Source organism: Taeniopygia guttata, chromosome Z, assembly GCF_048771995.1.
Source record: "Taeniopygia guttata chromosome Z, bTaeGut7.mat, whole genome shotgun sequence".
Classification (NCBI taxonomy): Eukaryota; Metazoa; Chordata; class Aves; order Passeriformes; family Estrildidae; genus Taeniopygia; species Taeniopygia guttata.
In genome coordinates this window covers 42437169-42449526 of record NC_133063.1, presented here as the reverse complement: position 1 = coordinate 42449526, position 12358 = coordinate 42437169, and the positions used below count along the sequence as shown (strand labels likewise).

At 36.9% G+C, this 12358-nt stretch overlaps 1 protein-coding gene across 3 annotated transcripts in view; it reads left to right on the top strand.

The window, feature by feature from the left end:
- Window positions 1-12358, top strand: part of PIK3C3 (phosphatidylinositol 3-kinase catalytic subunit type 3) — a 71137-nt gene that overhangs the window by 42048 nt on the left and 16731 nt on the right. For all 3 annotated transcript variants that reach the window (XM_041711031.2, XM_041711032.2, XM_041711033.2), the window contains 2 exons: window positions 5980-6148; window positions 11674-11764. In XM_041711031.2, the coding sequence (XP_041566965.1) occupies window positions 5980-6148; window positions 11674-11764 (260 nt within the window). The remainder of the gene's footprint in view (window positions 1-5979; window positions 6149-11673; window positions 11765-12358) is intronic.

The following is a 12358-nucleotide window of genomic DNA, read 5'->3' as shown; positions in this document are numbered from 1 at the left end:
GCTATCATCAAACAGGCCAAGCGGGTGAAGCCCCTCTGGTACAGTGGTCGGTGGTCCAAGTACAGCCATGGGGAGGCCTGGCAGATTGACTACATCACACTGCCCCAGACACACCAAGGCAAGCATTATGTGCTCACAATGGTAGAGGCCATGGATGGTTGGAAACCTACCCTGTGTCTCATGCTACAGCCCGTAACACCATCCTGGGCCTTGAAAAGCAGGTCCTTTGGAGGCATGGTACCCCTGAGAGGATTGAGTCAGACAATGGGACTCATTTCAAGAACAGCCTTATCAACACCTGGGCTGGGGAACATGGCATTGAGTGGGTGTACCACATCCTCTACCATGCACCAGCTGCAGGCAAAGTGGAGAGGTACAATGGACTATTAAAAACCACCTTAAAAGCATTGGGTGGGGGTTCTTTCAAAAATTGGGAGCAACATTTAGCAAAGGCCACCTGGTTAGTTAACAGCCGAGTTTCCACCAATCGAGCAGGTCCTGCCCAGTCTGAGCCCCTGAATATAGTAGTCGGAGATAAAGTCCCAGTGGCACATGTCAGAGGTTTGTTAGGGAAACCAGCGTGGATCAATCCTGCCTCGAGTACAGACAAACCCATTTGTGGGATTGTTTTTGCTCAGGGACCAGGTTGTACATGGTGGATAATGCAGAGAGATGGAACAACACGATATGTACTCAGGGAGATCTGATTGTGGGATGAAACTATTGTGCAAATATCACTGTTTGTTGGATGTTAGTGCCAATGTCTGTGCATGAAAACACACAGACATGAGAAAGAAGGAAATGTGTGTCAAAGCTTTGAGCAAGTGAAATAGAAGGAAATGTGTAAGTGTCAAAAGTATGAGTAAGTGAAAGATAAAAGTTTTACCTTGATGGAGTTTTTACATGATGTTGAAGATATGGAGATAAGGGGTGGAATGTCCTAGGGTGACGTTATGCTGTTTGTATCTCCAATCCTGTGTTCTGTTTACTTTTGATATTATGTTCTGTGCTTTCAGAACTGACTCTGAAAGTGAAGGTTTGTTTTGCCTTGTTATCAGCCAGTTCACCTCCCGCCATGATCTGCTGTCGAGAAAAGGCTAGGGCTGGCTGGCTGGCTTTTGCTTTGCTTGCTTGCTTGGCTTGCTTGCTTTGCTTGCTTCTGCTTTTGCCTTTGCTTCGTAGTTAGTTTAGCTAAGCAGTCCAATTCTTTCCCTGGACTGTTTCTTTTCCTTTCCTCTTCCTGAATACCATCCAACCTGCTCCGGACTGGGACCTGGGAAACACCGAGGAGCACCGAGATCCTGCATTTTGGTCATCTGCAGCAACCATCCCCAGTGCTGGAGAGCAATCCCCAGTGCCCAGACGCGGGCGACCACTCCCAGGAAAGACTTTCTGGATTTGTTCATCTCGTCAGAGTGGTGAAAGAGTTTTGTTGTCATCTGGTGTTGTTAATTTTCTTTTTGGTGCTGGGGGGTGCTTTGTTCGTTGAATAAACCGGTTCTTTTCCACTTCTCTCAGAGGAAATTTTTTCCCGAACCAGGTGGGTGGGGAGGGGCCATGGGGGTTTGTTTTCTGGGGGCTCCTTCCGGAGGGTTTTCCCCAAATTTGCCCTAAACTAGGACAGGGTGACAGTGTTAAACTTTACCTCCATCTGTTGCTGTATACTGACTTCAAAACCAGTATCCTGAATAAGTCCTTAAAAATTCACATTGCTTTCATTGTTGTGTAGTCTTAGAAAATTTGTAAGATGCTGCTTATGAAAGTAAATTAGGCATTCCAATTTTTTCATCATGCCAATGGTCTGTTATCAAAAGAGACATTTGACAGTAGCATTAGAATTTGCTGGGAAAGCCAGAAAAACACTCCATCCATCCAGTCATTTTCATTGAGGACTTTTCATCCTATTGCTTCAAATTTAAAATAGGAATTCAGTTAAAATAGTAACTAAATTGTATATTTTTATATGGGCCAAGTTAAAATAATAGTGGTGCTTGAGGGTTACAAAGAAGTAATGAAATTTTTAGTTTGGTTTGCAAATTGGGTTTTAGTTTAGTGTTTTTTTTGTTATTCCCCAAAAATGCAGAGTAATTTGAAATCATTTGCTTTTTTACTGTTAAGGGACAATTGCCATCAGATTTACTTTATTTCAGTAATTGCATCTAATTTGCTCTGTTCTCTTCATTTTGTTTAAGGTTTTCAGAGTTCTGTCTGGTTTTCATGTTTTTTTCCTGGCAAAATGAAACAATTTCCATGGTGCTCTATAGCCACTTTCTCCTGTATTAAAATTTAGCTATTAGCAATGAAAGTAAAGGGCAGGTCACACTCTTCAGCTGCAGTCAGGTGTTGCTGGCTATTTCAAACACAAGGTATCAGTTTTTATTATCTGCAGGTCCATGCTTCACTTAATCAAAGATTGCTGGAAGAAAGTCAGATGGACTTGGAAATCCCTGATGCCCTGACTAGTAGTCAGGGTAACTTCCATGTTTTGTGCCATATACTTAAGTCTGTGACCTTTCCTCTTTATTCCATATGTTAGAAAACCAGGTGTTGAGTGGGAAAAGGTAGCCTAATTCATAGAAAAAAAATTTAAAAACCAAAAGCTCAAAAGTACCCAATAGTATCAACTTTTAGGTTTTAATTAAAAATTTTTATATATGCATGCTGCTTACTCCTGGAAGCTTCTCATCTTCTTCCAGTCAGTAAATGCCTTAGGTCTTCCTTCTTCTACAGGAATAAAAATGGGGAGGGGGCAGGGTGATTTCTAGTGCACTAGTTTTAAAGATGAGATGTGTTTCACATGTTGTCATATATAACTCCTGGTTTTAGTTTAAATCATGACTGAAACAAACAAAAGAACCCCTCACCTTTATGATTTAGCACTCCTTTGGGAACAGGAGTAAACCTAAGTAGAGACCCATTTTTGTCTGTAATTTATATGCATGTCTATAGATTAGGAGTCTTTTAAATTAAGACATAATAAATCACAAGAAGTTGGATCGTGGTAAAACACGATGGTCTAACAGCTGGAAGTGTATGTGTTACGACACTCACACTGTATATTGAAGGAAGGTCATGTAATTGATTGTAAAACCATGTTTTACAAACAATTACATGCTTTCCAAAAAGTAGTGTTGCACAAAGTTCACATGAAGGCTGGATTACTGGGAGGATAGGTGATTACTGTATATAAATATCATGATATGAGTAGGGAAGTGACTGATAAAAGTTGTAGAGAGACCATCCCTGGGGATACTCACAAACTGTCTGGACATGGTCCTGGCTAAGCCAACTGGCTCTGGGTGTCTCTGCTCAACCAGGGGGTTGAACTAGATGTCTTCCAGAGGTCTCCTTATTTTTGCAATTGGAGTTATTCTGAGTGAAAATTGTCACATTCATTAATATTTTGAAAGTGGAATAGTCAGTGTAATGTCCTGATACAAATGGCACTTGGGAAGATCAGCTGAGATACTTGCAACCTTCTTATCTTGGTATTAAAGATTTGAAATAATTGAGTTTATTATCATGATAAATTTATATTAGCATAAATAAGAATATAAATATTGCCTCCTATTTTCAGTATTAAATATATAGCCAGTTTAATTTGTCCAAAGCAGGCTTGTTCTTTACTTGTTCAGTTGTTAAGTCTGAAGGTTAACATGAGTCAGGTTCCCCTCTAAAAATCTCTAGATCTTCAGTGCTCCCTCAGGCTGCTCGTGATGTAGCAGCTTTGTGCAAGCACATGGGAGAGTCTTTTGTCCATATTCTGTAGCATGGTGTTCTGGTTTAATTGATCTTGCAGGAGCTGAATTAAAGTTAACCAAGTCTGTATTTAGTAGACAGGTTTGAAAGGTTTTAAACATACTTATTTAAATGTGACCTTGTACATACATTTTAAATCAGCCTAAAAAGCAGCTGAATTCTGAAGTATATCTAGGAAACGTATAAAGTTAACACAGGATTTCCTCATCTCACTTTCTAAGTGTCTTTCACTCAATTATTGAAATATTTTTGAATGTTTTAGATGTCTTTGTTACCGGTGTAAATTATTAATTATCATCTTTTATTCCTTATCTCCAGAGTAAACTGAAAAAAATTATTTTCTGCTAGAAGGGTTACTGTTTTATTCAAACTGTTGTTTCTTGACTCTTCAAGGTGACAAGTTTGAATAAGTGAACAGTCCCTAAAACTTTTCAGCTAAACAATTTTTCTAGCTTCATTATGAAAGGGTTCTGTATGTCATTGCTTCCAAAATTTGGTGTACAAAAATGAGTGCTAAAAGAATCTCCTTTACCAGTCCAGAAAAAATATATTGAAATAATGTTTTTTATTATAGCACAGTTAGTTATGCAAAATGTAATGGTTATGGCATTTATCAGTCAGGAGATACTTTGCCTCTTGTTGAGGATACTTGTGATGTCTCTTTGAAATTGGACTGTCATGGAATTTTTTTCTTGGATTGAAGACAAATGCTTATGACAGATCTCAAAAAGCCTTTTCTATCGATACTACATTATTATTCAATGAAACAGTCAAAGAAGCATGATTAACTGTAAAATATGACTGCTGCATTTTTTTCCAAGAGCACTGAGAACCTAATCTTATGAAATCTTAAAATGAATAAACATGATGCAGGTTAAAATACCCTATAGCAAATACACCCCTGTCTATAATGCTGTTCAGTTCCATAATTCTGAAGCAAGACTCTGTCTTCTGTGCTGTTTGTCTAAATAAGTCATGCTAATAATTTTCTGCCTTCTTGTTTAAAAGATCTCTTATCTTGTATCTGCATGCATATCTGCAGTCTCACCATCTTTTTGTAATACAGCTGTGGTATGGCTTAAGTCATTGCTTAAATTACACACTCCAAACTGAAAATACATTTACAGAACACATTAAGAGGCATTTTTTCTGTTTAATACGGACAGTATTTAACTGAGTCAAGATTATTACTAAAAAAATGGCTACCTAAGAATTAGGAATTGTTTTACTAGTAACATAATTTTTTGTGCATTTATAATATACTTATTCCTTAGTTAATCTAAATATTTTAGGTTTTTTGAAGTTGCTGGTAAACTGAAGTTTACCAAGGGAAGTTCAGTTGTTCGTTTTGCCACCTATAACATCTCATGTATATACGTTCAGTAATATTGGAAGGGAACACTCTGAATTCTCCCCAGTTAATGTGTGAGCATTATGATGAGCAGCATGGCAGGCTGTTGATATTGATGGGAAGGGCAATTGCCTTGTGCATTTGAAGAGAGGAGGTATATATAAGTTTTTGTTAATGCTGCAGAAGTGTTCTAAATGCAATCAGTTGAAATGAGAATAGAAACCTAGTGATCAAGTGAAGGAATTCATTTTAGTACTGGAAAAGGGTATGACAAACTTCTTGGTGGATTTGAAATCCATTTTCAAATATGAAGGTGTAGTGATGTTTCTTCAGTGTATTTCAAAACCACTGATAATTTTTGACCCTACTTGACTTAAAAGACTTTTGAAGCAGCATTGATTGGTGTTCAGTGGCTTTGGAAGGTTATTTATAGGATTGTGAGTCTTACTTTCTCTGTTATATTATTTTTATGTTAAATTTACCATATTTCTTGCCACAGCAACCAAATGCGAAACAGATTATACCTCTTTAAGTATTAATGCTTAAATTTGCTAAGAAATTATAAAGTGCAAAGGATTAGTAGTATCTATTTTGTAAACTGTGCATTTAATACCCACTTACCAGTTTCAGTGTTGGTTCAGTCTTTGTGAATATACTCCACATGTTTAAAAATCAAAAAACCTTGAAATTTAAATCAGATTTGCTTCTTTAAAACCATAATTCCCAGTTAACAGCTGAGATAAAAATCTATTACAGTATATCTTACAGAAAACTTCCTGGGAGCTGCTTGCTATCTTCTTAATGATTCTATTTTTCTAATTTTTGCACCAAGAACTTTTACTATGTGCAATGTTTGCCTTCTTCTACAGGTAAACTGTTTCACATTGACTTTGGTTATATTTTGGGCCGGGACCCTAAGCCCCTTCCTCCGCCAATGAAGCTGAATAAAGAGATGGTGGAAGGCATGGGAGGCACCCAGAGTGAGCAGTACCAGGAGTTCCGTAAGCAGTGCTACACAGCCTTTCTCCACCTCCGCAGGTAACAGCACTGGCTTTATGGTTTATGCCAGAACTCATGAGAGCCACTCTAAACCAGGAGAGGAGACCACTAAATGAATTGCTGAAATGTTTCTGTTGAAAATTCAAACCTTCTTTAAATGTGAACACAGGATTTTGTATGAAACAAAGGAATGAAAACATCACAGTGTTGGTGTAATGTGGAAAGTGAATGTAATTGTTCGAGTTAAATGCCTCAGTTTTGCTTGTTTAATAACTTAAATAGCTTCATTTCATAACTCAAGTTAGATATTAAATTATATTTCTTTTTGGGTATGGTTTTGCCCATAAGCTTCTTTTCCTCTTATTGATGATTAAGGAACTGTCATTTTAATTTAAGTCATTACTCATTTGCTGCTTTATCTTCCTCCAGTTTAAATTAGTGATGATCAAATTCTTTGGCTTGAAGATGACACACACACATATGCTTAGTTCAGTTCAGCTCCTGTGGGACACAAATTAGCAACTTGTAGTGACAATCAAGCATGTTCAAAATGTCTTTAAATACCCAGAATTATGGCAGCTAAAAACTCTTTAGACTCTGGAGTCTCTGAAGCAACAGATCTGTCTTTTAAATTTAGAATCAGCTTCATTCTTTTGCAGTGACTATATTACTTGCATTAACTTTCTGAGCCAAGTAGCTCATTTTGTTCTGTTTGAACTGAGCACAGGTAAGTACTTCTGGTCTCTCTGGGGATTTGATTTAGCATGTCTTCAATGAAGAAGAAAGATTTTCACTTTAATGTCAAAGAATACCTAATGGAAACCTTCAAATATGTGTAAGAAGTTGGTATTATGGTAAGCTTATGTGCAAAGTACCTGGAATATGGAAAGCAGCCAGTGATGCAAAATAAAATGCTGCATGTAGTTATTCAATTGATAAAAGGAGTAAGACTAAGGAGTTGGTCTAGGAACTGAAGTTATTAATGGGTTAAAAAGCTTTCAACAATTTGAAAAAAACAGGGGCATGTTATCAACAAGCAATATTTGTGGCTTCAGAGAACAGTCCAACTTCTGAACTTTGCTGAAAGCTGTTTTGTAATGCTGTATTTCTTATTTGTCATATACTTGAATTGTTTTTGTTTAAACCTAGTTATTTCAGTGAAAAGGTCTGTTGTGTCAATGAAAGATTATTCATTGAATTAATTTATGTAATAATTTGCTACGAATATCATAATTAAATTTGTAGGATAGTGGTAATTTGGGTATACAACTAAACTGTAAATCAAGATGGTTTCATTTTTAATATCTGGAATTGTCATTGTAATTATAGTATCGCCAGTATTTGCTCATTTTATTGGAAAATATTTTTACATGGTTCTGGATAAATACCTTTAAGGCTTTCAACAACAATACTATGATAATATCTATTATATTACATTGTATGCACATCATTACTATGTATGATAATATTAAAATTACTGTAACTATTTAAGCAGCTAGAAATAAAAATAATTACAATTACTTGTTAATAAAGAATAATTGGTTCTGGAACATTTTAGTTCTAACAGTTCTGCATTTTAACAGAAACCCACTTAGAGACAGATATTCTGGCCAAGTAATGTGAAATCATAACCTCCGATGACTAAGACAAAGTGCAAACTCTGTCATCTCCATCAGATTGTGCTTTATTTTGGTTCTTTATTTCCCTGAGGAATAACCAGTTCTCTACATATTTCAAGTACTGTATCTTGGTTTATCAGAATTCCTGGTGGAATGAATGTTGCATAGTGAAAAAAAAGTAAGGAATTTTAAAGTTACAGGTGAAAGAACAGTTGTGTCTGTTGTTTCTGGTCGTAAGCATTTTGGCATATAATTGTTATTGTATGTTCTTTAGTTAGTTTGGAGGATTTTCCTGGGGAATAGGAATAAGGAGATGCTTTCTACTTGAGCAACAGTAATCAGTCAAGTGTCTTTGTCAGCAGTGGTGTAGTGAAGGAGCAGCTGCTGCATTCTGAATGTGTTGCAGGGTAAATTGTGGCTGTCAGCAGGACTTGGGCTGTGGCAGCCTCTTATGCTTTCATTATATATGTTGAGCCTGTTTAAAGATGTTTAAATCCTGCTACATGTCAGCATTTCCTTTCCATCAAGAATTTCCTGGTTACACGTTCTCAGCAGGTTCCATAGTATGACAAAATGGATCATTTGTCCCACTGCCCTGCTCAAGGAGGGTCATCCCAGAGCACATGGCACACGGATGTTGTGAATGTTCTGGAATATCTCCACTGAGGGAGACTCTCTGCCATCTCTGGGCAATCTGTGGCAGCAAAGAATTGAGTCAGAGCATTTCAGAATTTTTTTCCAGAGTGAGGCTCTAGATTGTTTTGTTCCTTCCAAGTAAGGTTTTCCCCTGCATTAGTCCTGTGAGAAGCCTGCTGTTCAGTTTGAGTTAGTGGGCATAGGTGAGGGCAGAGGAGTAGGAGGTAAATTGGAGTAGGGACAGAAGCTGTAGTTGGGCTGAGATTTTTTTTTCTCTGTGAGGGTGGGCTTGTCCAGTTGGCTGGAGCAGTTTTTCCCCAGCCTGTTCCCAATATAGTGACTGGGGGTGCTCTCCAGATATAACGAAACACTGTGCAACAAGTGGAAAGTGTGATGGCCCTTGGGGAGTGCTGCTCCATTGGAAAGATTGTAGTGCAAGGTCTGGATAATGTTCTAAAAGCTGGGATTAGATGGTGAAGAGAGAAGAGCAAAAGCAAAGCTGAATGGGATCAGGTCGATATTCACTGAGTTTGGACTGTAAGGAAATACATAGGGAAGAATAAATGCCGTAATAAATGCCAGCTGTGAAATGATAATGATTAGGGAGTATTCATGCTCTTGAGAAGATAATTTAATTGTGGGGGAAAGAAAGGTAGTATCCTTAAGGTATTTTAAACTTAGGAATTTTGACTTTAGACCAGGAAAGCAGGGCCCTAGTTTGCGACTGCAGATAACTGCATACTTTCCTGTCCTTGTCTTTATAGTGGATGTTTGTAGCTTCACAGTTGGCAGAGTATTGCAAAGTCAACATCCTAAATATTTGATTGGTTTAGGACATCTATATGCAAAGGATCTGGTAAATATTGAAATCATAAATAAAAGAATGCTTAGGATCAAGCAGGTGTTTGAGATATCTACTTGAAAACAAAAGTTGCTATTCTCAGAAAACATAGTAATGAGAATTTGACCTTTTGTCTGATATGGGTTTCTTTCCCTCTGTAAGGAAAAGGTCTCTATATGAGACCTCTTGTATGTAGAAGTAGAGGTTTTTTTGTTTAATTTCTTCAACAATACTTCATGTTCAAACCAGAAGATAATGAACCTTCAGTGCAGCTGAGTCCTCATTTATTTTGTGAGTTTATTTGTACTGGGTTTGAAGAAAGCAAAGCATAATGTGAGAAGGATTTAGGTTTCAGTTTGGGTAGTTCATTAAACCTCCTTAAAACTAGGAAGACCTGGCTCAGAGTTTGTTCTGGCTGTGGATGGATGTCAGCCATTCCAGAGGCCTTTGTAATGTACGTGTCAAAGATAAGTGCTATACCTTGCTTGACAACAGTGTTTTTCTTCCAAGTCAGGCTTCTAACTCAGGTGATTCAGCAAAATCTCTCCTCTAGAGTTTGGGCTGTCAGTTCCCCAGCTGTTATCCTCGTGGCATGTTTGCCAAAGATGTTGCCTGTAAGAAGGATTGCAGTTGATTACCGAGTTATAGAAATGTTGGGGTGAGGGGTAGAGGACAGATCTGCAGATAGTATAGTGAGCAATTCTTATTTAATTTTTAGGGTTTTTTCCACTCCATACTCCCCCCCAGATTCCCTTTTCTTGATTTTTTTTCCCCCCAAATGAGTTTCTTCAGGTGATCTTATTCTTCAAGAATCAGAAGACTTTATTGTATGGAACAGAACCATCTCTTAACTGGCATCTAACAATGATGCCTAGACTTTTAAAATCTTTTTTACAAGCCTCCATCACATAAATAGCTCCAATAACCTGTAGTGCTTATAAGCTTTTATCCTCTGTGTGGTTGAAGAGCAAAAAGGACTCTTGAGATTGGATTCTGTCAGTTTGAAGGGAAAACTACTGATAGAAGGTACCAGTAATCTAGGAAGAGACTTCAGAGCACGTGCCTGTAACATTTAAGCATGTTTAAAACAAAATCTGCTAGTTTCAGGCAAGTAGAAGAAAAATTGATTAAAATCTGTGATGTCTGTTCTAGCAGCAGAGCAACCTGACTTCCAGATTTCTTAGCCAGACCTGAAACAAAATGGTAGAGTTAATTTTCCTTTGTTTCTTTTAATTTGTCATAAAAGTAATATTCCTGACTCCAGCTCCTTGCCCTTGAAGTAAAACTGCTAAAAGAAATAAGGCACTGAAGATTTCTAGCCAAACAGTTGATTTGAGTGCTTTTCTTATAATGTCTTAAAACTTATATTGGAATGTGTTAGGTAGTGTTAGTTCCAGATAATAATAAAGTGTCAAGAGGTTTTGTTGGAATTAAGGTATTCTAGAGAGGTGTCATTTTTGAGCAGTGTTTACTTTGTAAAATACAGCTGTGAAGCAGACTTTTCGTTTAGTTGAAATACTTTGCACTCCTTGCAATTGTCAGTTGATACATATTCAGCAGCTTCCTATTAAACAAGTTTTGCTGCTGAGAATTCATTTTCTCTCATCTGTGAAGCTACTGGTTCTCTTAGCAAAGCAATATTTCAAATGGTAAGGTAACATATTTTGTGTCTTGAAGGGAACTGGATATTTTGCAGAGGAAGGGGAGTTTCAGTTTGTGTTGAACAGCTTGAAAGTTTTCCTCTCAAAAAGAAACTGACAGCTAATTTTCTGCAAGGGCAAAGTGGTGCTCTTTAAAAAGATAGTTGTGAGTGTTTCCAACACCATTTTAAAGCCTAAAACTGTTCTCTGATTTGTCACTTTTAATGGTTATGGATGACATTTGTACTTCCTAAATGTACTGTGCTACCACTCTTACTGGCACTTAACTGAGCAGCTGAAGACTTGGATCTGGTTAAATGTTTAACTCATTATGTCAAAAGCCCTTGCAGTGATAGGAAAAATATTTTTTTGTACTTATGAAGACTTAATCTCTTTGAATATATATCATGCTGCTGTATCACTTCATAATAAAAAAATAACCTTTGCATTAGTATTCTAGCCTATGTGTATCCTAACAGAGGTAGAAAATGGCATTAAAACCTAAAATATATGAAATCATAGTTTATATTTGTCTCATATTTATATGTGTCTCTGAGTAAATGTTCTGACAATTTTAGAAAACTATAACAAAATCAGAGCATTTTATTCAGTTTTGGCAGTTTGAGAGATTTTGAAGGTTAAACTTTGATAGTGTATGTCAGTATCTTGTGTTCTTTAACATAAATACTTTCAATTAATATTAAAAATGGATCTCTGAAGCATTAACATTTCTTTGTAAGATGATGATGAGTTCTTAAATTAAGTTGTTTATAAAATGTCTTTTATACAGTTTACAACATGTTTTATCTAATCTGCTCTTCTGCTTAGGTATTCCAACTTGATCTTGAATTTATTTTCCCTCATGGTGGATGCTAACATTCCAGATATTGCTCTTGAACCTGACAAGACTGTAAAAAAGGTAATTGTGAAGCTTTCATTGTCTTCCAGTGACCCGGGGCATCTCATTACGAAAATTTCAGTCACTTGTGATGATGACTTATTTGTGTCTCACCTGAAAATGCTTGCTCTGGTTTTATAAACTTTGAGCAATTTCTTTCTTCATTGAAGTTAAAGATAGAAGAGTGTACTTGGAGAACACTTAGCACATGTGCCTGTGAATACAGAATGGCTTGTCACCATCATGTAATGCTGTACACTCTGCTCTAGCAGTCTGTTCCAATGGATACTTTAGCTAAAAATAGTGTTTCCACCTTATCAAACTTAGAAGTGAAGCAGTCAATACTGACTGTGTCACAAAAGATTGTCTCATTTGGTCTAGAACCCTTTAAGACATGGATGGTTTTATAAAACCAGTCTTCTTCTAGTTATAAAACCAGTCTACTGAAGATATAAAACCAGTAGGCTGACATTATCTTCATCAACAAGAAATTTTTGTTTATTGGGAAGGCAGAATTGTGTCCAATAATTCTGACTTTGTCCTTTATACCAGCTTAAGTAATTCTTCTCCATTTGGTGTTTGAGCAAGAGTTGACCTGAACAATACTGGATACAT